Raw genomic sequence first — 22,652 nt, forward strand, 5'->3', positions numbered from 1 at the left:
GGCCATTAATAGCTATGTTGGTAAGTGTGAATTACATACTATCCCTAGATTTCCAATGTGAGTGTGCGAATATTTATTTTATTTTTTATTTTTCTTTTGAACCCTACATAACTTCACCAGACACAGACGCAGACACTAGTCGTTACTTGATTTTAATCCGTGCGATTGGTTAACCAGGCTAGACCTGAGTTCTCGCAAGAAACACCGACAATAATAATAATAATAGATTGTCTTTATTGCTCTTGGCTAATACATACTAATAACTATAAAACCACTTATAAATAACAGAGCTGGGCGAGGTTCAGTCGACGATAGATATCGCGTCCTGCATCCTGCTCTTCCACCTAACCCTGAAAATCGATCGTTGGTCTGACAATAAGTGTTATGTTATTTTATTCGCTTGAATATTATTAACCTAACAATCAATTAGGATAATTTGGATAAGTCGATAATTTGACTCTCATCTTCGGTAAGTGTTACACGTTAATTTAAGAGGGAACGCTTTACAAACCCCTTAAATTTTTCAATCGAGTAGCACATAGCTTCCGGCGGTATCGTATTATGCCATTTGACGATATTGTGCGAAAAGGACCTTTCATATAGAGACGTGCGATGCGAAGGTGGTGTAAGTCTGCCCTTAAATCGCACATTTAAGCTATGAACGTGTGTTCGATACCTTAACCGGCTATACAAATACGGCGGCTTATGGGTGATAATTATTTTATGGTATAGGCTGGCCATGTGAAATTTGCGCCTATCAGACATAATTAACCATTTTATCTCGGCAAATTTTTCCTTAAGATGGTCATACTTCCTTAACACTGTCACAAATCGTATGCACGAGTTTTGCAGCTTCTGCAATCTGTTTGAGTCCGTTACGGTGAGACATGGAGCATAAACCACATCACCGTAATCCACAATTGGTAGAAGTCGTAGAACTAGGGTATTTGCACAGCATCGACTTTACCTTGGAGCTAAAAATATTTCGATGAGGATACAGAATTTTTAAAGCGTAGTATGCTTTCCTCAACACAACAGAAACATGTTCAGTAAATCTTAGATTGCTATCAATATAGAGCCCTAAACTTTTAACCGTATTAGACAACGGTATACTGACACCACCGAGCGACTGAGAGTTTTATGTCGTTCCTATATGCAACTCTATCTGAGCTTCTACCAAAGAGTACAGCTGCTGACTTGTTTGGATTTACTTGTAAACAGTGAAACGTAGAATAACGTTCAAGATTAAATAAATCATCATTACGGCTTGTTTAAGTTCGGTGGGGGGCAAGGATAAGTAAATCTGCGTATCATCGGCATACAAGTGGAAATTTGAAGAAAGAATGGGTGTTATTGCTAGGTTTCAGTACAGTTCCCGAGGGATAGGAAATAGGTACCCCATAATCAACAATTTTAATTCAAATTGTCTAAAGACACTCAAATGCTATGTTTTTGGAAGAACATTCTGGTGTTCTTCAATTGTAATGTTTATATTCAAGGGATACAAAAATCGGCACATATTAGCAGTACCAAATTAAAGACGGAGTGAGAAAATTAATGCATTTATTAGCTGTCATTTGTGAATTATGCGCGTTTTCTTTGCTATATTATCGATCGGAATGCCTACACTACAGGCAGCCCAACATACATGCGCTGCCGATTTTTAAACTTGCGCAGGCTCAATATAACCCTGTGAGACGACTTCTTGGGAGCGAAATTGGCGGTCTTAGTATTAGGAGCACAGAAAATTAAACGCGTAAAAAAGCAACGTTTCCCAGCACTGCTCGTAAATATCGCTTCTATTATCAGTGTGCGACCTTTTCTCGTTCCTACTCTCCCGTTACTTACGGCTTCAATTTGATAACTTGATGCACACAAAACAGACAGGTGCTTTTGCTGCGCCTTTCTTAATTTAATCGCCATTTTACCCTAATTATGTTATCCCTGAATTTTATTCGACTCGATTTCTCATTTACATTTAAGCCGCTCGAAATTATGAATCCGTTCAAAACCGATATTTGGAACTCGTTTATTTATCAATCATAAACGTATGAACATTCGATTAGAATGTGCGGAATGCGTTTCGATATAGGAATGCTATTAGAATTTCCTCATAATTCATAACTGAGAGGGCTTAACTCACAAGGTTGCAGAAATGCAAGGAGCTTAAGTAACTACAATGTTAATCACGCCTAACACGATCCACATTTTGCCGGTTATAAAATGTACATAATTTTAAATTATTAAATAAAATAGGTTTCTCTGTACGGCGCGGGGCGAACTCGATCGTTCACTTCTTTTCGTTTATGTTGCCCGTACCCTTAGAAGCGCCTTCAAAGTCCGTTGAAGACGTGGTCGTGGTGCAATTTTCCACAGTATTTATTACCAAGAGCGTTGTTTGACGTTTGACCTGTGTCTAATTATCAGTGGGTTACTGTAGTGGACAGTAGTTGGACTTTCGCTCGGACCAGGCCAATTGGTGGAAGCGCATGGTCAAGAACGTCCAGTTTTTTAGGTTGAAATTCCCTTAGACCGGCCGTTCACACGAAGGATATGCGTGACAAGGGGAGATTTTCGTGTTTGAGTAATTTAGGGTTGCCATAGTCCCAATTTGAATTTTTTCTCGAGCACCAATTGAATACAAATAGAAAAAGGGTGCTCTGAATGAAAGTTTTCAATCGATCTCTATAACCGCAACACGTCTTTTGTATTTAATTTAATTTATTTCTTCCGATTGGAAGAAATTTCATTTCACCTACCGCAAAAACGGTTCAAAACGTATAAAAAGAAATGCGATGGCGAGAGCGTTTAGTATCAGATTACGTTCCACAAGAACTGCAAACAATGAAGGCTTGGGTAAGATCTTTCTAACCCCTATTTTTCCTACTCTGAGTTATTTTTTAGCTTATTCTTGGGCATATAATGTACTTGACAGTGCAAGTGCAGCTACAATCTACACAGCAAAACGTAACAAAGAGGGGTTTACAAGATCAAATCAGTTACTATACAGATCCTGCATCAGTTAGATATTTTCCGGTAGCCCCTTCCAACATACACCCTTATGCTAATCCACATCAAACTGGTGAATATCCAAAGCAAGTGGCAGTACAGCAGGTGCTCTACGACTACCCTCACGACACCTCGGATCACCTGCATGCACCAACTCAATATCACAATCATCAGCAGGTACAGGCCCCCATTGTAAGCCCTGTCCATCATCCTCATTCCGCAATTGCCGCTCCTGTTCAACATAGCGCGGTGGTACATCACGGACAGAGCTATTCTAGATTTGTGCATCCGTATCCCGCTTCACCTCCACTTGCACCTGCTCCAGGTGCTCATACTCATGTCAATCCACCGATTTACACAAGTAAAATTGTATACCACCCGCAACGGGCACATATCCACCCCACGCAACCGGCACCGGTTGTCACACAAAAGCCCTTCAGACCATCTCCTTTAATATCCACAACATACAACAAAGGTAAACCAAAACAATCCGAAGAATACACCCGTGACGAAGACGAAGACCACGAAAACTACGAAGAAGACGACGAAGAATTCAAACCGTACAAGTCGAGTAAGTATAGCGATAGCGACGATGATGAAGAGGATGGGCATTACCGCGTCCAGGAGGATGATGACGAGGATCGTTTCTCGAGAAATGTTCGGAAACCGCGCAATAAAAAACATTCCAGTAAACCGAAAACGCATTACAAGAGCTTTAAGTACACATCGTCGAATTCGAAACCGACGAAAGATATCTACGAAAGCCGGCAGACCCAAAATATTCCCGCAATTGCGCACAGACAATCGTTTCGGCAGGAAAACTGGATTGTTACCAAACAGGATTAGGTAACCATGTTTTTGTATAATAAATTTTAATATATAATTGAATAAATCAGTGTTTTTCGTACCTATTCGCTGATGATACCCTATTTTTGTGTGGGTGGTGCGATGGAATATCGGATGTATCAGCCACGTAAGTAGTTCCAAACAAAAGAGTCCAAGTATGTAAACACCGCCATTATAATTATGTATTAATGTATTGAACCAATTATGTTACATAGGTTGCATTACATTTTCAGAAAAATTACGTAGTCCAGTTAAATTAGCTTTAAAAGTGGTATAAACTGGGATGTTGTAATTTCACTCAATGAAACCAAGCGTACCTATCCTATATGTCAAAAAATCCGCTCAATCGGAAAATCATAGTCCCCCTGGCCGGAATTGCCCGGAACATATTGTTATTAACAAAAAACGGAGAAAACACGAGAAAATGTGTTTTTTACGTCCAAATCCGATTAATAGTTCACGAGAAATCAGCTTTTGACTTTGAAGCCAGTTTTCGAAACAACCAAAAATGATTTTGCCAATCCGGCCGCACCGATCGATTCTTTACAGCGTGAACTTTTTTATGCTTCTATTTCACCCAAATGAATGATTGTTATTAATTCGAGTGCCAAGGGCCGATTATAGAGTTAACTTTTTTGTTATATCTCGGAAGCTATTCCGTTTGTTAGACAACTAAAAAAATTCCACAATCCGTTGGTTTGCAAAAATTATCGGAACATTTATTGGAAAAGATTGTTTTAGGGTTAAACTATGTATTAAAAAATTGGGAACGCTCTTCAGTTTGAAAGACAAACCATCCCTTTTTACTTGTTTATTTAATTAATCAATTACTATGAAACCTACGGTGATCGGGTTTGTCATATTGTTTTGTTATCAAAAGAAGTTACTAGATACGGATTTTCAAAAAGATCGGATGAATTTTACTTAGTAATAACAAACTGTTAATTTTAGAGATTAATTTTTTACATTTTACCATAAAAAACAATACCAGTTGAAAATGAGCGTTCCGGGCCAACTGTACCTATCTTATAGAAAATTTTATTCTAAACAAGTTCATTTCTATTTATTCTTTCCCTGAGAGCTATTCTAAGTCAAATGCGAAAGAACACATTTTCTCATTTTTTCTTCGTTTTTTGTTAATAACAATATGTTCCGGCCGTTCCCGGCCAGGGGGACTATGATTTTCGGATTCAGCGGATTTTTTTACATAGTATGCGCTTGGTTTCGTTGAGTGAAGTCACAACATCCAGCCCAAACCGTAATTTGACTGGACTAACGCGTTAATAATGCATTTAAATCTAAATGTTTAAATTGATCATGCGTCATACTAACTTTGATCATGACACTTATCATATGTATATTGCATGCAGTAGGTATGCCATTGGCCTCCTATATATACCATGGTCTATATAACAAAGTCCGTAAAATTAACAGTAAAGTAGGTAAGTAGTGTAACTACATGTGCGGCACTCTGCGATATGACCATTGTTTTATGCCGGAATAGTGTCAAAATGTCCCGTAGTCAGTTTAAATATTCGTCCAATGAGGTTAGTATCCAATGAATTGGTTTCTATTTCATTCTTTATATCGTAGGTTGAGTTAATTTACGTGGAATAGAGAGAGATAACACGTATGTGGCACAAAAAATGGTAATCGCAAAAGTCGTGTTTCACCAGTTTCGGCCAACCAAACACCGATTTTTGCCATGATTTTGACCACGGCTAAAATGGGCCCCATTTTTTCGATCCAGATTTGATATACCTAGGTACCTATTGAACAGTAAGTCTTTCAAATTTATGTATTGGTCATGGTGGTGTTCTCCTTATAATTAGTTACAGAAACACTTGAAACACAAACACCCACCCTTGAGATGTAAAAAGAATGTAGTTTCATCCATGTGGATAATTCGTTCAGGGAGCTCGTGTACAGAGGCATTTTCGCCCATCAGTAATTTCAAGGTGTCTTTGGAACCAATTTCGGATCATCGCGGGTGTGATGTTAGTGTTCGCTTTCCCCAAATCCTCTGCCTGCCTCAAAGATAAGTTTTGATGCCTTCTCATAAATGCTTGAAACCACTGTCTTTCGGGTGTTTGATTTTTGAATGGAGTAGTTGCCTTAGCTTCTTGTACTTACGTACTATTCGTCTCACAAAATATATAAGGCCGTCTTTCCACTCGCACAATTCTCTTTGTGCTACTTCACCAAGAACACAACTGGGACGTGTTCGTGTTCTTCACGTTTAGCGTTGCCTTGCCGAATATCTTATTCCGCATTGTTAATCTGGGAACGACAAACGTTGTAGGTACTTGTTTTTGCTGTTGGCATTTAATTTCGGATAGCGTTTAGAGGGTTTTTCGATTGAATGGATTCATATTTTACAAAAATGCCCTTTCCTTGGTGTCATTAATAGTTTGTTTTTCGCTCGGATTCTCTTTGTTCTTGCCATTTTCGAACTGCGACAAAATTATTGTAGGTGAACACTCTATGGCCAAAAATGATATGGCCATAAACCAACTTGTGGCCATCGTAGCGAAAAGTAAAAAGCGTAACACCTCTTTCGGGCGAGTGCAGTGGCCAGAACTAATGAAATTGCTATTCTGTGGCACCTGTTTTGGCCACATGCTTTATTTCCTAAATCGACTAATTTAATCCTATAAAGATTCACTTCCAAATACCGAAAAATCCGGGACTTTTATTTTAATGGATTTTCTGACATTAGGACAACCTTACCTGACTTCCTTAACGTTTTTCCTAAGAATTTGGACCTCGGCACAACAATCTGCTTTTACCTTAATATGAAAGAAAGGCTTTTACACAACCACCATTTTTATTACATATATCAACATTATAATCTTAACAAATCATACCATGGTGTACATATGTCTTTATTATACTCCATGAATCATACAAAAGGTCAGCGCAATCTTGTGGATATTTATGTACATACATACACTGTACATCTGTACAAGATTTCTTTAGTAAATGGTCGTTAAAAAAGTGCCACTTTAGTATGCGATCTACAAATGACATGGGATCTACACTTTATACACAATAGCATTGTTTGTTCATACAAAAACAATACTTTACCTAGTATGCGATCTACCAAATGCGCGGTTTACATTTTATAGAGCGTACATTAATATTCGACCAATCAGCTCGGCGATTGTTTCAAATTCTAACCAATCAGACGATTTTTTAAGCTAGGTAGCTTTTTATCAGCGATAAAAATGCTTGTAGAAATTGCATGAAATTTATTGTCTTGTATTAATCTCCCTAAAATACACCCGCTCTTGGAAAAAACTCTCCATCAAAAGCATATGATAAAATCTCTCCAGCTTTATCACACTTGATCTCTAGTTTTTTCCATTGCAACAAAACTTTAGTGTAAAAATAAAATTATCCTATTAAAAATCAAGCTACTTGTCTATATTTACCCCTGATAATTGTTCTCTAAGGATATAATGGACTGTATATACATGTAGTATGCAATTTTATTTCATATTACAAAAATTATTTACATATATACAGTAGCGATATCCCTAAGGAAAGCAATGGATTTATGTAGGTAATTTAAGTGCGATTGTAGATGATCCACTGTTGTCCCACGCATATTTCTCAAGATTTTCATCTTGGCATTTAACCATGACCTCTCAATCCTTTGAGTATTAGCACCGGTTATGGGTCAATATAATTATGTTGGTGATTTACACTGCGATGTATTAAACCATGATCACGTAAATTTGCATAGACTGGCCATTTATCTTAGTGAATCGTAGAACCTGCTTGCTTGATCGTGTCTTTACAACAAAGTAGCGAACCCCATTTGGAGTTTGGTAGATCGCATACTAAAGTGGCATACCTAAGACATTTTTGTTAATCGGTTGAAACTTTAATTTCTTATAATTGCAAGTACTTAGTACATTTATAATCATTATGTATGTTTCGAGAGGTGAATTCTGAAGTAGTATTTATTATTTGTGCCAAAATCACAATCAGCACATTTAAAATCCTTAGAAATTTTATGTTTTAAACGATGTCCTTTGAAGTTGCGTTCAACATTTGTCCGATAATCACAATCGGCACATTTAAAATGCTTAGAAACTTTATGTATTAAAAGATGTCGTTTGAACCTGCTTTTAACATTTGTCCCATAATCACAATCAGCACATTTAAAATGCTTTGAAACTTTATGTTTCAAAAGATGTTCTTTGAGGTTGCATTTATTATTTGTCCCATAATCACAATCAGCACATTTAAAATTTTTCGATACTTTATGGTTTAAAAGGTGTTTCTTAAAGGTATATTTATTGTTTGTCCCATAATCACAATCAGCACATTTAAAATCTTTAGAAGCTTTATGTATTAAAAGATGTTGTTTGAACCTGGTTTTAACATTTGTCCCATAATCACAATCAGCACATTTAAAGTCTTGAGAAACTTTATGTTTTAAAAGATGTTGTTTGAAGCTGCGTTTAACATTTGTCTCATAATCACAATGACCACATTTTAAACCCTTGGCAACTTTATGTTTGAAAAGATGTTGTTTTAAGTTGCGTTTATAATTTGTCGCATAATCGCAGTTAGCACATTTAAAATCCTTAGAAACTTTATGTTTTAAAAGATGTTCTTTGAAGTTGCGTTCAACATTTGTCCGATAATCACAATCGGCACATTTAAAATGCTTAGAAACTTTATGTATTAAAAGATGTCGTTTAAATCTGCTTTTAACATTTGTCCTATAATCACAATCGGTACATTTAAAATTCTTAAGAACTTCAAGTTTCAACAGATGTTTGACTTTGCATTTATCATTTGTCCCATAATCACAATCAGCACATTTAAAATTTTTAGACACTGTTTTACTTAAAAGGTGACGTTGAAAGTCAGAGTGTTGCTGTACTTCTTCATTATAAAGAGATTTAGAACACTGTGTAGTAATTGTAATTTCGTCTTTTATTGTAACCAACGCTTCGTTGCTCACCAAACAGTTTCCTTGAAAAGAGGAATGGATTTCTTCTTCCTGTTTTGGTTCGATTTTAACGAGTGGTGTGCCATTATTTCCGTCCATACTAGCATATATAAATTTACATGTTCTTTAAACCCTAAAGGGCTCATAAATAAATATAACCCTCAAAATCCAAAGCCAAACAAATCTCAAATGCAACGTTGTCAAACCTTGCAAAAGCTTGCGAGGTCAGCTTCTAAACGTATATACCTCGGTATATACATATAGCATTGAATTTATAACTAATAGCATATCGGTGTTAAGTTTGTTAACAGTTTATTTGAAATGATATACCATATACCTACCTACACCTACACGTATCACTTTGTGAATGAACATTGTTATTTATCTGGTTTTAATAAACGTTGTGTGAGAGTTACCCATGTGCGCAGATATACGTTCTTTACATACGTATATCTGTGAGTTAATCTGTGCCCATGTGCGTTGAATATAAAAATCTTAAAATATTCAAAGTCCATGTGTTAGTATTAGCCCACAATAACGAATTGAATAATGTACTCGTATCTATAAATACACCTCCATCATCTGTAACAGTCTGTCTGTATGATTAGATATTATCAACTCCAATCATAAGTTATTTGCATCACTGTAATTGTTGCTATTTATATCTAACCACTCGGTTTTGAAATACAATATAGAATGCCCTTATCTGATAACTTACTAAATAGTTTGAGTAATCTTTCACAATTTGATAAATCGCGTTAAGTATTTCAGTTCAGCAATGAAAGTCACACTTCACTTACTAATCCTAATAACATTGATTACTTTTGCACAGTGCGCAAAAATTCTTGGAATTTTTCATGGATTCTCCAGTAGTCATCAACAGCTCGGAAACAAGATTTTACTTGAACTGGCGAGGAGAGGTCACCAAGTTACCGCAATTGTGCAAAGAAAATTTGCCCCAAACACGGCAAATAAAAATTACCAACCTATAATCATTGATTACGATTCTTATTTGAAGAGTAAGTGAGTAACCATAAACGATCTCTTATTTCATTATTCACTGTAGACCAATCGATCAATTTGTATAAAAGTGCAGAAAAGGGACTCTTAGATAAAATATGGAGCACATCTGGGGGTGGACTAGGTTTGACAGAACTGTTTTTCAATCAAAGTAGTGTCCAAAATTTGCTCAAGTCGAATCAAGAATTTGATATGGTTATCCTAGAGCAATTCCTAAATGATGCATTCAAAGGCTTCTGCAACTTTTACAAAGCGCATTGCGTTGCGGTGAGTGTCGTTGGATTATCGAGATCTACAAATCTACAAATGGGCAATCCACTTAACCCTTCTTACGTACCTGAAGTACTTTCAAGTTATTCGAGCGAAATGAGCTTTTTCCAACGGCTTGTTAACACCTTCTCTGTCGTTTTCGGAGTTATCAACTTCTATTGGTCGATTTTGCCGAAGCATAATGAAATTTTGCAAAAGAACTTTCCAGGGTCGCCGCCCATAACCGAATTATACTACAAAACATCATTATTGCTCCTAAATTCGCACGCGAGCATCTGCTCACCAGTACCCCTTGTACCAAACATGATCGAGATTGGAGGTTTCCATCTTAATTCACCACAGGAGTTACCCAGAGACTTGCAGAATTACTTAGACGAAGCCGAGGATGGCGTCATTTACTTCAGCATGGGGTCCAATTTGCGTGGCAACGATATGGATGAAAGCAAACGTAACGCTATCGTGAAGGTATTTTCCCAACTAAAACAGAGAGTGTTGTGGAAATGGGAAAATGACACGATACCTGGGCAACCTGATAATGTTAAACTTGGCAAATGGTTGCCTCAACAAGATATTTTAGGGCACCCTAACATTAAACTTTTTGTAACACACGGCGGTCTGTTGAGTATTATTGAAACTATTTATCATGGCGTACCAATCGTTGGCATTCCTATTTTTGGAGACCAGGAGATGAATATGGCAGTTGTTGAAGCAGATGGGTACGGAAAACTCTTGCGATTTAGTGCTTTAACCGAAGAAACTTTTCGAAAGGCACTCACCGAGGTTTTAAACAACGACAAGTACGTTTTATATGACTACGAACTTGGTAAAGTTCCGTTTCTAGGTACAAGGAGAACGCAATTCGGAGATCGAGAATTATGCACGACCAACCCATGAAGCCATTGGACAGAGCGATGTTTTGGATCGAGTATGTTTTACGGCACGAGGGCGCACCGCATTTACGTACGGGTGCTTTGAATTTGAACTGGTTCCAAGTACTTTGCTTAGATGTGCTCACTGTCATAATTTTAATTGTCATTGCATTCATATTCAGTGCATATTGTATCATTACCGTTGTATCGAGAGGATATCTTAAAAAGCAAATCAAAATCAAAAAGAGATAAGAAGTCGATAAATAAATTTATACTCCTCATGAATTTATTGTAACAGTTTATGTTTGTAATTACTTATTAGGTAATTGTTTTTGGTTTACGGTCACTGTAATTTGTTGATTTAGATTGTCCGACACTTTGCTTTTACTAGCGCCATCTGTCGGTGGGATTTTCCTATCAAGAGCAATGTGCGTAATGCGTGTTGAAACAAATGTTCGTGTAGCGCCCATATTCTCGGTGCACAAACACTGTTTATTTTTTGTATATTACGTGGTATAATTTCATAAGCTTTTATAATCTTCCCAATTTCAGACTTTCCGTGTCCTTTTGTACTTTGTCAGCGCTTAGAAGTGTTCAAGTAGGTATATTAAGTTGTGTGTTAATCCATACCCTTCACCACCGACTTTTTTATGATACACCCTGTACATTATTGAAGTTCATTTGTTTTGTGGTGGGACCGCTGGTGCCCTCTAGCCTCTACTTTTAGCTAAAAATTTTTATAATTATGGATTTGATTGTAAATAATGAGCTTGATTTTTACATAATTACATTACAATAACATAAGTCAATTACTTGGTGCATGGAGGTATTATTAACAAGCAAATTTAAACAAAATTTAAAAATGCTGGAGTATTCTAACCTAAGAAATGACACCTAGAAGGGAACCGAAGTATGTAAAAGGGTTTTAGTGACTAGTTAAATAATCAAATCAACGTTTGCAGAAAATGCCGCGAATGGGAAAAAATAAGACGTGATAAATTAAACAACGCCTTTTCCGTTCTCAGTAAGCTGCTTCCTAATCATGATCCTGCGTTGACATGGAGCAAAGTCGACATACTACACAGAGCAACTGAGTATATTGAAGAGCTGCAAGTAAAACTTAAAAATGTACTAACGACAGAAGGAGTAAATAAGACTAAACGTAATTACTTTCTTTAATTGTCACGTAGTAATTTACAATTTTTTAGGTTGCGAAGTTAAAATGCTGTATGGTCGTGTAAAAAAGCTTCTACTACGCAATGAGCAGCTATGTAAACTACTTAAAGATGCAAGCATTACAATACCTTCAGGGTATGGTGTTAAGAACTTTAAGGATCCACGGCGATGGGCAAACAGAATTACGCAAGAAGAGGCCAAGGAGTTTCAAAAGGAAGAATTACAAAGTGAGTTTTGCAAACGGAAATGATCAATTAACATTACTTTGCAGAGGAGAATAAAGAAAGAACGGTAAAGAAGAAAAAAAAGACTACAACCGTCGCAAACAAACATCAAAGAAAAGTTAATCGAAAAGCGAAGTTAGCACCAAAAAAACCTCCTGTCATTAGGTTACAGTTGTCGAATATTATTCCGTTAGCTAACCCCCAACCGCTTCCAAAGGTATCCAATCGGCCTTGCTTTATTATTACAAATAAGCCAACGCTTAACTTACCTTTGGGCTTGCAGCAGAATGGAAAGGCCAAAGCTTCTACAGGTAAAATAGGTTATTGTATAATAGTAAGGGAGCCAATCTTTGCAAAAAAAAAATGTTCGACTTGTTTAAAAATCCCTGTGCCTTTATGTATGTAGAGGTAGGTATTAATCATATAGCAGTTGATGCACGTCCACGGTATAATTACGCTAAGCAGCACACATTTTGTTAAAAATTTGGATTTAGCTATACTTTCTTATTTTCCTCGTATTTTTCAAAGTTTACTTTGTACCGGGGGTTCCTATTACCCTGGGAGGTGGATGCTGTCCCTTTTCGGTAGTGAAAAATGTTTCATTGAAAGTAAGTCTGGGAGTTATCTAATTCTAAGAAATTTTTTTTCCAAAGAATTTACTGGAAGTCGATATTTTCGACCTATTTGCAAGTGAAAGTGTCAATTTTCAACCAAAAACCTCCATTTTCAGGCAGTGTTTCATGGATGACTCAAAAAGTAAGTATTTCTGCGGACTTTTGTTTGGTTTGGAGCACCTATAATATTGATGAGTCACCCAGTATGTTGAAGTTCAGTTATCTGTATCGGTAAATGTGGTTATTATGCGAGATTAAACGCGAATCCAATCACATCATTTGAATTCGACGTTAATTTGATTTTGTACCAGAATTAATTTTACGTGTTAAAAAGTTTAGCTCATTCATCTGGAAATATTTGCATAGTGTTTGTAAGGTTGTGTCCGGTCGTTGCGATAAGAAGTTACGTTATCGCTGCGTCGGCTAATTAATTTGGAGATAAGAGCGTGTTATCATTGAATTTATTAACTATCAGAAGCGCAGGTTGTATGAGAAGAAATGTGATTGATTTCAATAATTTAAATTGTAAAACGTAGATGGCTCTACCATCAAGAAAAATGAATGAATGTCATTATTTACTTTCCTTAATTGCTATACAGGTAACTGTAACCTAAATAAATACGTTATCTAACGCAGTTGTTCTGCCTAAATGACCCAAATCTTCATATCCCTCTACAATGTCCATTTCTTTGGAGTACTACAAACACTCCACAATGAACATTTTGTCAAAACAATAAAACTGCTACTCGTTGATTTGCATCATACTCCTGGAATATTGACTTAATTTGGTATATATACTTTGTGCAAAACCTTGGATCTACTAATCCAATGGCGGATTGTTGATGGCGCGGGTAAAATGATCCCTTGTTGTCGCACAAATGTATAGCAGGCGGGCGAAAATCATTAATGAAAGATTTCTTTCTTGCAAACACTTCGTTTTAAACTGCATTTTGGCCATAATTTTTGTTTGAAAAATTCAAATTGTTTAATACGATCTGTAATTTAGAGGAATGTTGCAGTTTTTTAATTTTTGTCTTCATCCTCACCACTTTTTGCTGTCTATATTTCATTAATTTGTTGGGGTACCAAGGCGGGTCTTTAGTTTTTTTTCTTTAGGGATGTCTTCATATGTAAGAGGTCTTTTACAACTTGTCCGCACAGATTGCATATCTTCTTCGATGTTGTTTGAAGATCCACCTTCAGGTGAAGAACAGTGTGGTGGTGTAGATAAAAAGGATGAGTCTTTCTTCTGATACACTTTCGTAGGAGTTCTAACCTTCAAAAGGGGCTCTGCGTAATAATAAACGTGTTAGGTAAGGTATACTTAGACATGAATAACATACTGGCCGAGGCTGATTTTCTTGCCGATGAAACTGAATCGCTGTAATGAAGTGGAATAGCATGTGGCATTAGTCTGTGTCGATGTTGGGGATCCATAAATGATTCTACTGCAAAATGATGTTCACATATGTACTTGGAGTGTACTTGCTTTGGCTCCATAATGAATAAGTTGATTCTTCCTGTAAATAATATAGCGTATTCATTTCAGTAAAGCTCACTGGGAATGGATCAGCTCTTGTATTATAGCTTATAATCCAGAAAACGAAGGTTTTGACATGGCAATTTTTTCAAAATGAATCGATTAACTTGATATTTTGTTCATTGGTATATTAAATACATTACCTCATTAGAGTTTACGATAATTCAACTAAATCACAGAGTGTGTACAAATTATCATGAAAGTAATTGTAACTGTAGAAAAATCTATCATATCAATTAAATTATTGTAAAGCCTCATTAAGTCATTACAGAGTATGTGGTATACGTACCACAGTTTATAATCCATTGCTTGGTCTGTTGGGTATCCTTTACAGGAATCCTAAACATTCGCAAAAATGGAAAGTCGCTTTTCTTCTTGTTACAATTGAAGTAGTAGCAAGCCGTTCCAGGCATTTTTTTTTCAGATGTAAGTAACGACGAAGCACTATTTAAATCTGGACTTGAACTTGCCAGATCAAATATTATATTTAATCATTTGTAATAAGTACATGAAAATATGCAACTTGCAGTTATATAAAATAAATACTTTATCCAAAATGGTGTAAGTTCCAATATCACATCATTTAGGTAGTTACACAAATCTAATTTCACAAAAATTTACTTTGGCGAATAATTTATTATAAACACCAACTTAAGTCTGAGCTTGATTCATAAACCTAACATCACACCATTGAAATTTGAATTTGTAAGTTATAAAGACAACAAAACAACTAAACACTAAATCCTACTGTTTATGATAATGCACCATTAATATCACTTAACCAAAAATAAAAGTTCCAACAATCAACAAGAACACGTTAGAATGTAACTGTAACTGACTAATCGTCAAAATGTGAAACCACACACCTTGAAACTTAATTTTCAATGTGTTTATTACATTACAAATTTACGCTACGCTGTGTAAGGGATTTATTTTTAGATCATTCCAAACATATTTCGATAAAACAAAAAACCATCCTGACATCTAACCATTAAAAGGCAAAACATTCGAATTACAACTGAAATTATTTGTAACGCCGCCATCTATTGTTCGAGCGACAAAACAATTACAGTTTCTGTAACGCCCCGCTATCGATCGCCCTCGCACTTTCAAACGATCGAACTGCTCCTAGCGGCTGCACGTCCGGATATGGTCACAAACTGTTGTTTGGATATGAGTTCTTTCAATGACACAATAATTTGATCAGGAGGAGATGGTTCGGAAAGTTTAAAACAAAGCATGTGGTAATTTTACTTAGAGAGGTACCTATTTAAATAAACCAAAAATACATGTCTATTATTTAGCTGTGTCTTCTACGACAATTCAATTTACAATAATCGCTTAGTTTTTAGCGCATTTCCACAAGAATTTAAAAAAATGCGCTATTGTGGCCACTTTATCCGTCCGTCCGTTCGTTGAGACGCCACTAGTTCTTTATCTTAAGAGCTATTGTTCTACTTTTTTCGCTATTTGGTTCGTTATGGCGTCGAGGCTTGCATAAAGGAAGGAATTTTTTCTGCGTTTATTGCTAAAAAAGTTATTTTAAAAAAACCAACAAACCGTTTTTTACATGTTCCATAATTTTACACTATTGCCGTTTATTAACGATCCTAGAGATCGTTTATAATTTTGTATTGCTGTCTGTTGGTCTGTCCGTCTGTTCCTTTGTCTATCTGTCCGTGTGAACGATAACTTTGTTTATAAATGTCCGATCGCTTTGACACCTCCGTTAGTTATGAACTGAATTGCATGAAATTCAATATGGGCATAGCTTTAGCCATATAATACGCAATGCCAAAAGTTGAGTCGAATCGATTCAAAATTCACAGTGCCCTTTTCGCATCTCGACCATTTATAAACCGAATTGCAAATTTTTTTATTTATAAAAGTATTTGAATGCAATCTGATACATAGGCGCTTGGAATAAAGGAAAATCAAACGCAAGTTTCGAAATTTGGTATTGCGCATGCGCAGTGCCAACTTTTTTATTTATGGAAGAATTTAAACGAAATTTGATACATAGGCACTTGGAATAAAAGAAAATCAAACGCGAGTTTCAAAATTTAGTTTTGCGCATGCGCAATGCCAACTTTTTTATTTATGGAAGAATTTAAACGAAATTTGATACATGGGCACTTGGAATAAAGGAAAATCAAACGCCAGTTTCAAAATTTGGTTTTGCGCATGTGCAGTGTCAACTTTTTTATTTATGGAAGAATTTAAACGAATTTTGATACATAGGCACTTGGAATAAAGGAAAATCAAACGAACGCGTTTCAAAATTTGGTTTTGCGCATGCGCAGTGCCAACTTTTTTATTTATGGAAGCATTTAAATGAAATTTGATACATAGGCGCTTGGAACTAAGGAAAATCTAACGTTAGTTTCAAAATTTAGATTTGCGCATGCGCAGTTCCAACTTTTTTATTTAGAAAAGCATTGAAATTCTTCTTATAAACTGAAATTGAAGTAGCACGTCAAAAATAGATTGCACATTTGTAACGCTATCTTTCATATTTGTGGCCAGATTTTTACGATTTTAACAGAAGTTGCACCTTACAAATGGGAAATGAATGCAAGTGGAAATGCGCTTTTTGTAAATCGCACTTTGCACCGGTCAAACTTACAGATCATATAATCAATACATAAATAAAGTAAACTGTAAAGCGGTAACGCTTAATTAAAATTGGGGTGCTAATTAGGGGGTGATTTCCTTGATTTTTTTTTTTTTTCGAAAAAAGGACCAACTTTATTTTGAGCGGAACTCACTTAGTTTTGATGGTAGGAACTTTTCTTAAAAACAAAAAGAAAGATTTTTCAAACACTTTAAAAAAGCATTCATAAGTTTTCACCGAAAAGTGCTTCATTTTTTGGTTATTTCAGTTTGAAATTTGACGAATAGGAACCTACTTTCCATTAGCTACAACTTTGCTTCTACTGAGTCTACAGACTTCATATATAGACCATTTTGTTTGTTTTTTTATAAGCTATATTTTTAATAAGATTACTTTTTTCGATACAATACTTACTTTTAGAGTTAAGAGAGGGTAAGATGAACCTAAATCCAAATTTTCAAGCAAATCCGTCGAGGCGCGAAAAATTACACGCCAAAACGGTCATTTACTGGCGGAGTGTTGTTTTTATCGAGCGTATATCGCTTATGTGAAGCTTTTCCTAGTACCAGTTAAAGGGAGTGTTTCCACTATCCATGAGCCAATTTTACATCTGCATTTCAAACAAAGTCAGTGCTGTCTAAATCGAAATTTAAATTCAAGTAAAGAAGTGAAGTTCCAGAAGCAACAACAGTTAGATTTAATGTTGTTTTTTTTATTTAAAAAAAAAGATGCGCAGCTGCTAAGGCTATATGCATCTGTATACAATATTTTAGAAAAATTTAAATATATACATCAATAATTATGTACATATACTAAGACTACTATTCACTTCACTGGATATGATTACATTATGTTGTTTCAAATATATTGATTATTACACTTGTAAGATTAATTTTGTGCAGACCAAATAATTCATAAGTTTTTGTATAGAGTTCTCTTTATCTTGAAGAGCTTCTTTCAGGCACATCGGGATAGCAAACGATGTTCTTTGTTTGTGCGTTCTGTAGGTTGAAAACCGCAGTTACGACCGGATATTCTGTACGACCTAGATAAGAGTTCTCATGCTAAATTTTTCGGTTGGTACTCATGGTTATGTCAGATGTTTAAATTTAATAGTTTGTAATATAATTCTTTGAAATTTTATAGTGGTTATGTTGGTCTGTAGACTCAATATAAAGGAAGGATTATTTTATAATTAATAATAAATTGGTGGCAAAAAATGCAGGTATTATAGGAGGTATGTTTTATTATAGAAATTAATACTGTTTTTAGCGACAACTGAAGTGCAATCACCGTTCAGGCGCTGTTTTTATGTTGAATGTCACCACACCTAAAACATATTTCTGGTTTAAATCAACTGTTGCGTCGGCTGAACGCGCCCAATTAAAACAAAAAACTCAACTTTGTGCCTAGGGTTTTTAAGAAATCTGACACGCGCGATGTTTCCCGATGTATAATAGGATTGAAAATATCACTTGAAACTTTTGCACTTGGTTTATAATTATGCAAAATTATTTCAATTAAGTCGTGGGTTGCAAAGATTTTATTTAGCCTGAAATGGGAAAATGTATGCGTCAACTGCTATGATTAGGTACAAATATTAGAATTAGGTAGTTGGATTTTAGCATAAGTGAGGGGGGAGGATTTCTGAGCGTTATTGAGGTTTAATTTATATTGCAGTTGTAACGAATTCCAACTCACTTACAACTCCAAAGGTGGCTTCAGTAATAAAACCACCACTAAGTACAACAACTTTACCGAAGGTCTCATCACAAACACTCAATAAGTTAGGCCCAGGAACTTTAATTTTGGCAAATGGTAACATTGTACCTATTCTACCACCATCAGCTGTCCTACCATCCCCTACAATATTAACAAATCCAACCCCCATTATACTTAAACCGCCTCCCGCCAACACTACTCTTATCGTAATGCCACCAGCTACTTCTGCCACTAGCGCAACAAAATCAGTGGCGATAAATAATAATGTAACAATACATCCTAGAATTCGACCTAAACCTATCACCTGTACAACTCAATCAAATAAGGTTCCTATACCGGCCATACCTAGGTTTAAAGAGACTATTACCGAGAAAGTAATTACAAAGAAAAAAGAAGTTGAAAATAAAACCAATAAGAAAACTAAACGGAAAGTTGCAAACAATCAATTTCCAAACAAAAAGTCGAAACCTGCGCCAGTAAACAAACCGCAGGCAGATGAAAATAAGGAAAATAAAGTTGAAAACCCAGCGGTGAGTGCTAATGAAAGTGAAATTGTTGAAAAAGAACCTCCTGTAAATAAAGAAAACGCGCCAGAGGAAGTTCCAGGTGTAAATGAGGAAAAAATGGATACAGTTGAACAAAGTGAAATCGTCGCTCCTGTAATTGAAGACAAAACAACTGAAGAAGTTCAAGACTCCATTCCCAAAGAGAAGGATCCGCCTGTAGAGGCACCAGCGAAATCACAAGAACAAGATAAAATAAATACTCCCCCTCCAACAACCACTAGCGAGCTGGCTGTTAATTTGAATCATTCCGAGCTATCCAATGACATATTTTCTACATTACAAGTACCCATAGGTGGTCAAAACCCGGAGTCAACTTCACCGACCGCCGCGTTTCTTTTGGCATTTCCTCTAGTGTCTTCTTTAACGGGAGTAAAGGTCACCGAAGTAATTGAGGAGGAAAATTCAGATAGTAGACATGGCACTCCGACCTTGTTGCAGATTGGTACCATGGAAACTACAAAGACCACTCAAAGTGTAAATGCGGAGAGTTTAACGCCTAACCTTCTCAACTTGGATAACTTTTCGTTTTTCTCCGCCAATAATTTTTATCCTTCCTTTGATAATGGATCCGTTGTCGATAGTGCCAAAATCTCGTCAGCTTGCGCGAAAGTTACCGACGTTTCGAGTACAGCTAAGGTTGCGAGTACTACGTCTACAAGTCTACCTGTATATTCCACTGAGCCGGCGATTGTTTCGAAACCGACTATGTCGGTAGTCTCAAATTCGTTCACACAACAAACTCCTGCGGTCTCATATTCAAAACCGTCTCTCCCGCCGCCGTTAGTCACTAGCAGCTACTTGCAGAATAGTGTACCAACAAATAATTGCACGAGTACACAACGTAAGCCTGCCGATATGCAGTATAATCCGGTTAGTATAGCACAGTGCAATGCTTTCAACCCGTTTTCCGATTTTTCGAAACCGAACTCGTACCCAAGTTTCTCAAAATCATACTCAGATCCATTGTATACGAATAGTAATTACGGTTACGGTCATCACAACGAGACCAATTTTAATCAAAATGTATACTACCCTCCCAAATCGTCTAAGCCCAATAATGCTTATAATGCCACAAATTATTCGGAGATAAGCTATAATAGCAGTGACAGCAGGAAGCGCCACATGCCTTACTATCATCAAAATAAGACGCAGCCCAAGCCGAATACAAAATCGACCAAAACTAATCCGAAACCACCCATCAATTGGATGACAACACCCGATTTTCGATCACAACCACCTAGCGGTGATTACTTAGTGCCTCCCATTGATTATAATCCGAACACTTTCTATACGTCTAGCTCGACGCACACAACTTATTTTAATACGACCTCGTCCATGTATCCGAGCACCGAGTTTCAAAATTCCATTGGAGACAATCGCAAAGCTTTTGACAGTAGTCTTCCAATTCTACCGACAAATTCGTCACAGCGCAACGAGTTTGAGGAAAACCAATTTCCATGGTCGCCAACTAAATTACCTCAATTCTTGGAGACGCCCCATACGTTTGTTTCATCCACGCTACCTACATTGGTCGGCGATCTCGCCTTGGGTACTGCGCAGACGCAGTTCAACGAGCAGAAGGGTGAGCAACCTAAGACGAAGGAGAGCACTAGAAGGTCGAAAGTTAATTCGGTCACCTATGATAACCAAAGTAACTTTTTGTCTGTTAGTCAACTAGTCGAGAATAAGACTGAAGCTAGCTCGTCTCGAACCACTACCCGCCGTAATAGCGGCAATAGAAATGTAAAGAGTAATTCGCAAAAAAAACGGCAAAGCCCGTCGAAAACAAGGAACTGTTAATTATGGAATGTCAAATATCGAACACTCCTGGATGAATGATTGTACAAAACCAAACCGTCACCCTCATAAGAACCCTCAAAGTAGTTATTCCGCCGAGGCATTAATTGGTCATCAAGATCACACCGATACGTCACTACCCAAGCAAAGGTACCGACAACAAGCACCCTATCCAACGACAAATAAAGCACTGCCTATTCCAACATTTTTATCTGATAATATCGTACCATACTTCCCACCAGTTGAAATACCGCAAGATAACAACTTTATGCAATCCAATACGAACTATCAAAGCTTCAACACATCAGTGCAAAATAACTCGTACGTCTCAAGCGGCCCAACAATAACATCCAGTTACTTACAGCCGTCAAGCTTGATGCCCGAATTCCAAAACTTTCCCTCGATGATTTCCGATGAAAAAATCGATAGCAAGCATTGTAACAGAAATGATCCAGTTAAACAGGCATCGGTCGCAAATCGCGCGGAAATCGGTCAGGTTAACGCGGATTGTGCAAGTACCACGAATAATTTCATAAAAAAATCGAAAAGCAAACAGCCGAATGAATCAAATTTGCCCGGTATTGTCGATTTCGGATTTCTCTCGATGCCAAATACCATAAATTCTCCCATTTTGCCTGACGATTTTCACACGCATTCCAACTTCCTTCCGCCGCCAACACCCAGCCAACTTTATCCATGCAAAAATCCCTTGTATGGGAAGCAGTCGTCCGAGTTACTGCCGTTACCACCCGTTCCCGTGACTAGGAGTAGTACGCAGAATTTCGACGTCCCGGCTGGTGTCACCGCTAATGCTGGTTCGTCGCTAACGAGTTTCAATCTTAGCGCAATATTTCCGGAGATCAATAAGGTAGTGGGCTTTTTGCCTTTTTGAGAGTGTAGTAAATTTTTGTAGGGGAGTATGCCATTGCCCGGTCTTTATCCAGATCCTGCGAAGAATAAGAATTACAACTTTCAGAGGAATTACATTGGCAGTTCTGTACAGGTATGTGTTACTGGTAATGTGTAGAAATTAATAGTAATTGTGTTTAGGTGTTTAAGTCGACATCATCGACAAGTTATGTCAACTCTCTGTCTACTTCGTATGCTCCGTCTAATTAAATTAGTGGTTGTGTATTGAGAGCTAAAACGTTTACTTCCGTATCAGTACTTTGTAAATATTTATTGTTTTTTAAAGTGTACCTGATTATTTTTAAGAAAGCGTTTAAGTTTAATTTTTGGTGTTTTTAAGGGCCAGTTCCCATCCTTACTGGGAACTGTGCTGTTCGGACACACCAAAACAACAATTATTGAACCTCTGTTACCTGCTTAGAGAAGCAAAATGAACTTGAAAAAACCACTCCAGTGAGATCCATTTGTTATGAAAACCATAACATTGTACATCCACTTTACGGGCTT

General features: G+C 36.7%; 5 protein-coding genes across 6 annotated transcripts; 4 read left to right on the forward strand and 1 right to left on the reverse strand.

Annotated features, from left to right (window-relative positions):
* The first annotated feature begins 2,695 nt into the window (after nt 1-2,695).
* LOC116175667 (LIM domain-containing protein A-like) lies at nt 2,696-9,731 on the forward strand. The gene is made up of 3 exons (XM_031493899.1): nt 2,696-2,856; nt 2,905-3,855; nt 9,657-9,731. The coding sequence occupies exons 1-2, from the start codon at nt 2,791-2,793 to the stop codon at nt 3,853-3,855; spliced, it is 1,017 nt and encodes a 338-aa protein (XP_031349759.1). The 5' UTR covers nt 2,696-2,790; the 3' UTR covers nt 9,657-9,731.
* LOC116175665 (UDP-glucuronosyltransferase 2A3-like) lies at nt 9,003-11,268 on the forward strand. Its single transcript, XM_031493897.1, has 3 exons — nt 9,003-9,843; nt 9,891-10,911; nt 10,956-11,268. Exons 1-3 carry the CDS (start codon nt 9,603-9,605, stop codon nt 11,233-11,235), a joined length of 1,542 nt encoding a protein of 513 aa, XP_031349757.1. The 5' UTR covers nt 9,003-9,602; the 3' UTR covers nt 11,236-11,268.
* A 150-nt stretch (nt 11,269-11,418) lies between these two features.
* LOC116176136 (nuclear pore complex protein DDB_G0274915-like) lies at nt 11,419-21,239 on the forward strand. The gene is made up of 5 exons (XM_031494610.1): nt 11,419-11,893; nt 11,946-12,145; nt 12,192-12,386; nt 12,431-12,694; nt 18,832-21,239. The coding sequence occupies exons 1-5, from the start codon at nt 11,871-11,873 to the stop codon at nt 21,237-21,239; spliced, it is 3,090 nt and encodes a 1,029-aa protein (XP_031350470.1). The 5' UTR covers nt 11,419-11,870.
* LOC116175668 lies at nt 13,916-15,951 on the reverse strand. 2 transcript variants are annotated; one of them, XR_004146338.1, is made up of 4 exons: nt 14,827-15,951; nt 14,341-14,517; nt 14,044-14,287; nt 13,916-13,992 (listed from the first exon to the last, which is right to left on the reverse strand). XR_004146338.1 is itself a non-coding variant. In XM_031493901.1 (3 exons), exons 1-3 carry the CDS (start codon nt 14,948-14,950, stop codon nt 14,067-14,069), a joined length of 522 nt encoding a protein of 173 aa, XP_031349761.1. In that variant the 5' UTR covers nt 14,951-15,951; the 3' UTR covers nt 13,916-14,066. The 2 variants fall into 2 exon arrangements, 1 of the variants encoding a protein (XP_031349761.1); XM_031493901.1 differs by having other exon boundaries at nt 13,916-14,287.
* On the forward strand, nt 21,240-22,468 carry LOC116175666. Its single transcript, XM_031493898.1, has 3 exons — nt 21,240-22,104; nt 22,150-22,239; nt 22,287-22,468. Exons 1-3 carry the CDS (start codon nt 21,247-21,249, stop codon nt 22,353-22,355), a joined length of 1,017 nt encoding a protein of 338 aa, XP_031349758.1. The 5' UTR covers nt 21,240-21,246; the 3' UTR covers nt 22,356-22,468.
* The last annotated feature ends 184 nt before the right edge of the window (nt 22,469-22,652 follow it).

Source organism: Photinus pyralis, unplaced genomic scaffold (genome assembly GCF_008802855.1).
Source record: "Photinus pyralis isolate 1611_PpyrPB1 unplaced genomic scaffold, Ppyr1.3 Ppyr1.4_LG7, whole genome shotgun sequence".
Taxonomy (NCBI): domain Eukaryota; kingdom Metazoa; phylum Arthropoda; class Insecta; order Coleoptera; family Lampyridae; genus Photinus; species Photinus pyralis.

Excerpts from the sequence above, each read along its gene's own strand:
- LOC116176136 (XM_031494610.1), top strand. The coding sequence starts at position 11,871 with ATGACACCTAGAAGGGAACCGAA. Across the intron at positions 12,146-12,191 it reads AGGAGTAAATAAGACTAAAC|GTTGCGAAGTTAAAATGCTG; the intron begins GTAATTACTTTC and ends ACAATTTTTTAG. Across the intron at positions 12,387-12,430 it reads TCAAAAGGAAGAATTACAAA|AGGAGAATAAAGAAAGAACG; the intron begins GTGAGTTTTGCA and ends ATTACTTTGCAG.
- LOC116175665 (XM_031493897.1), top strand. The coding sequence starts at position 9,603 with ATGAAAGTCACACTTCACTTACTAATCCTAATAACATTGATTACTTTT. Across the intron at positions 9,844-9,890 it reads TTACGATTCTTATTTGAAGA|ACCAATCGATCAATTTGTAT; the intron begins GTAAGTGAGTAA and ends TATTCACTGTAG. Across the intron at positions 10,912-10,955 it reads GAGGTTTTAAACAACGACAA|GTACAAGGAGAACGCAATTC; the intron begins GTACGTTTTATA and ends TTCCGTTTCTAG.
- LOC116175666 (XM_031493898.1), top strand. The coding sequence starts at position 21,247 with ATGTCAAATATCGAACACTCCTGGATGAATGATTGTACAAAACCAAAC. Across the intron at positions 22,105-22,149 it reads TATTTCCGGAGATCAATAAG|GGGAGTATGCCATTGCCCGG; the intron begins GTAGTGGGCTTT and ends AAATTTTTGTAG. Across the intron at positions 22,240-22,286 it reads ACATTGGCAGTTCTGTACAG|GTGTTTAAGTCGACATCATC; the intron begins GTATGTGTTACT and ends AATTGTGTTTAG.
- LOC116175667 (XM_031493899.1), top strand. The coding sequence starts at position 2,791 with ATGCGATGGCGAGAGCGTTTAGTATCAGATTACGTTCCACAAGAACTG. Across the intron at positions 2,857-2,904 it reads TGCAAACAATGAAGGCTTGG|CTTATTCTTGGGCATATAAT; the intron begins GTAAGATCTTTC and ends GTTATTTTTTAG.
- LOC116175668 (XM_031493901.1), bottom strand. The coding sequence starts at position 14,950 with ATGCCTGGAACGGCTTGCTACTACTTCAATTGTAACAAGAAGAAAAGC. Across the intron at positions 14,518-14,826 it reads GCAATGGATTATAAACTGTG|GAAGAATCAACTTATTCATT; the intron begins GTACGTATACCA and ends TATTATTTACAG. Across the intron at positions 14,288-14,340 it reads AAGAAAATCAGCCTCGGCCA|AGCCCCTTTTGAAGGTTAGA; the intron begins GTATGTTATTCA and ends ATTATTACGCAG.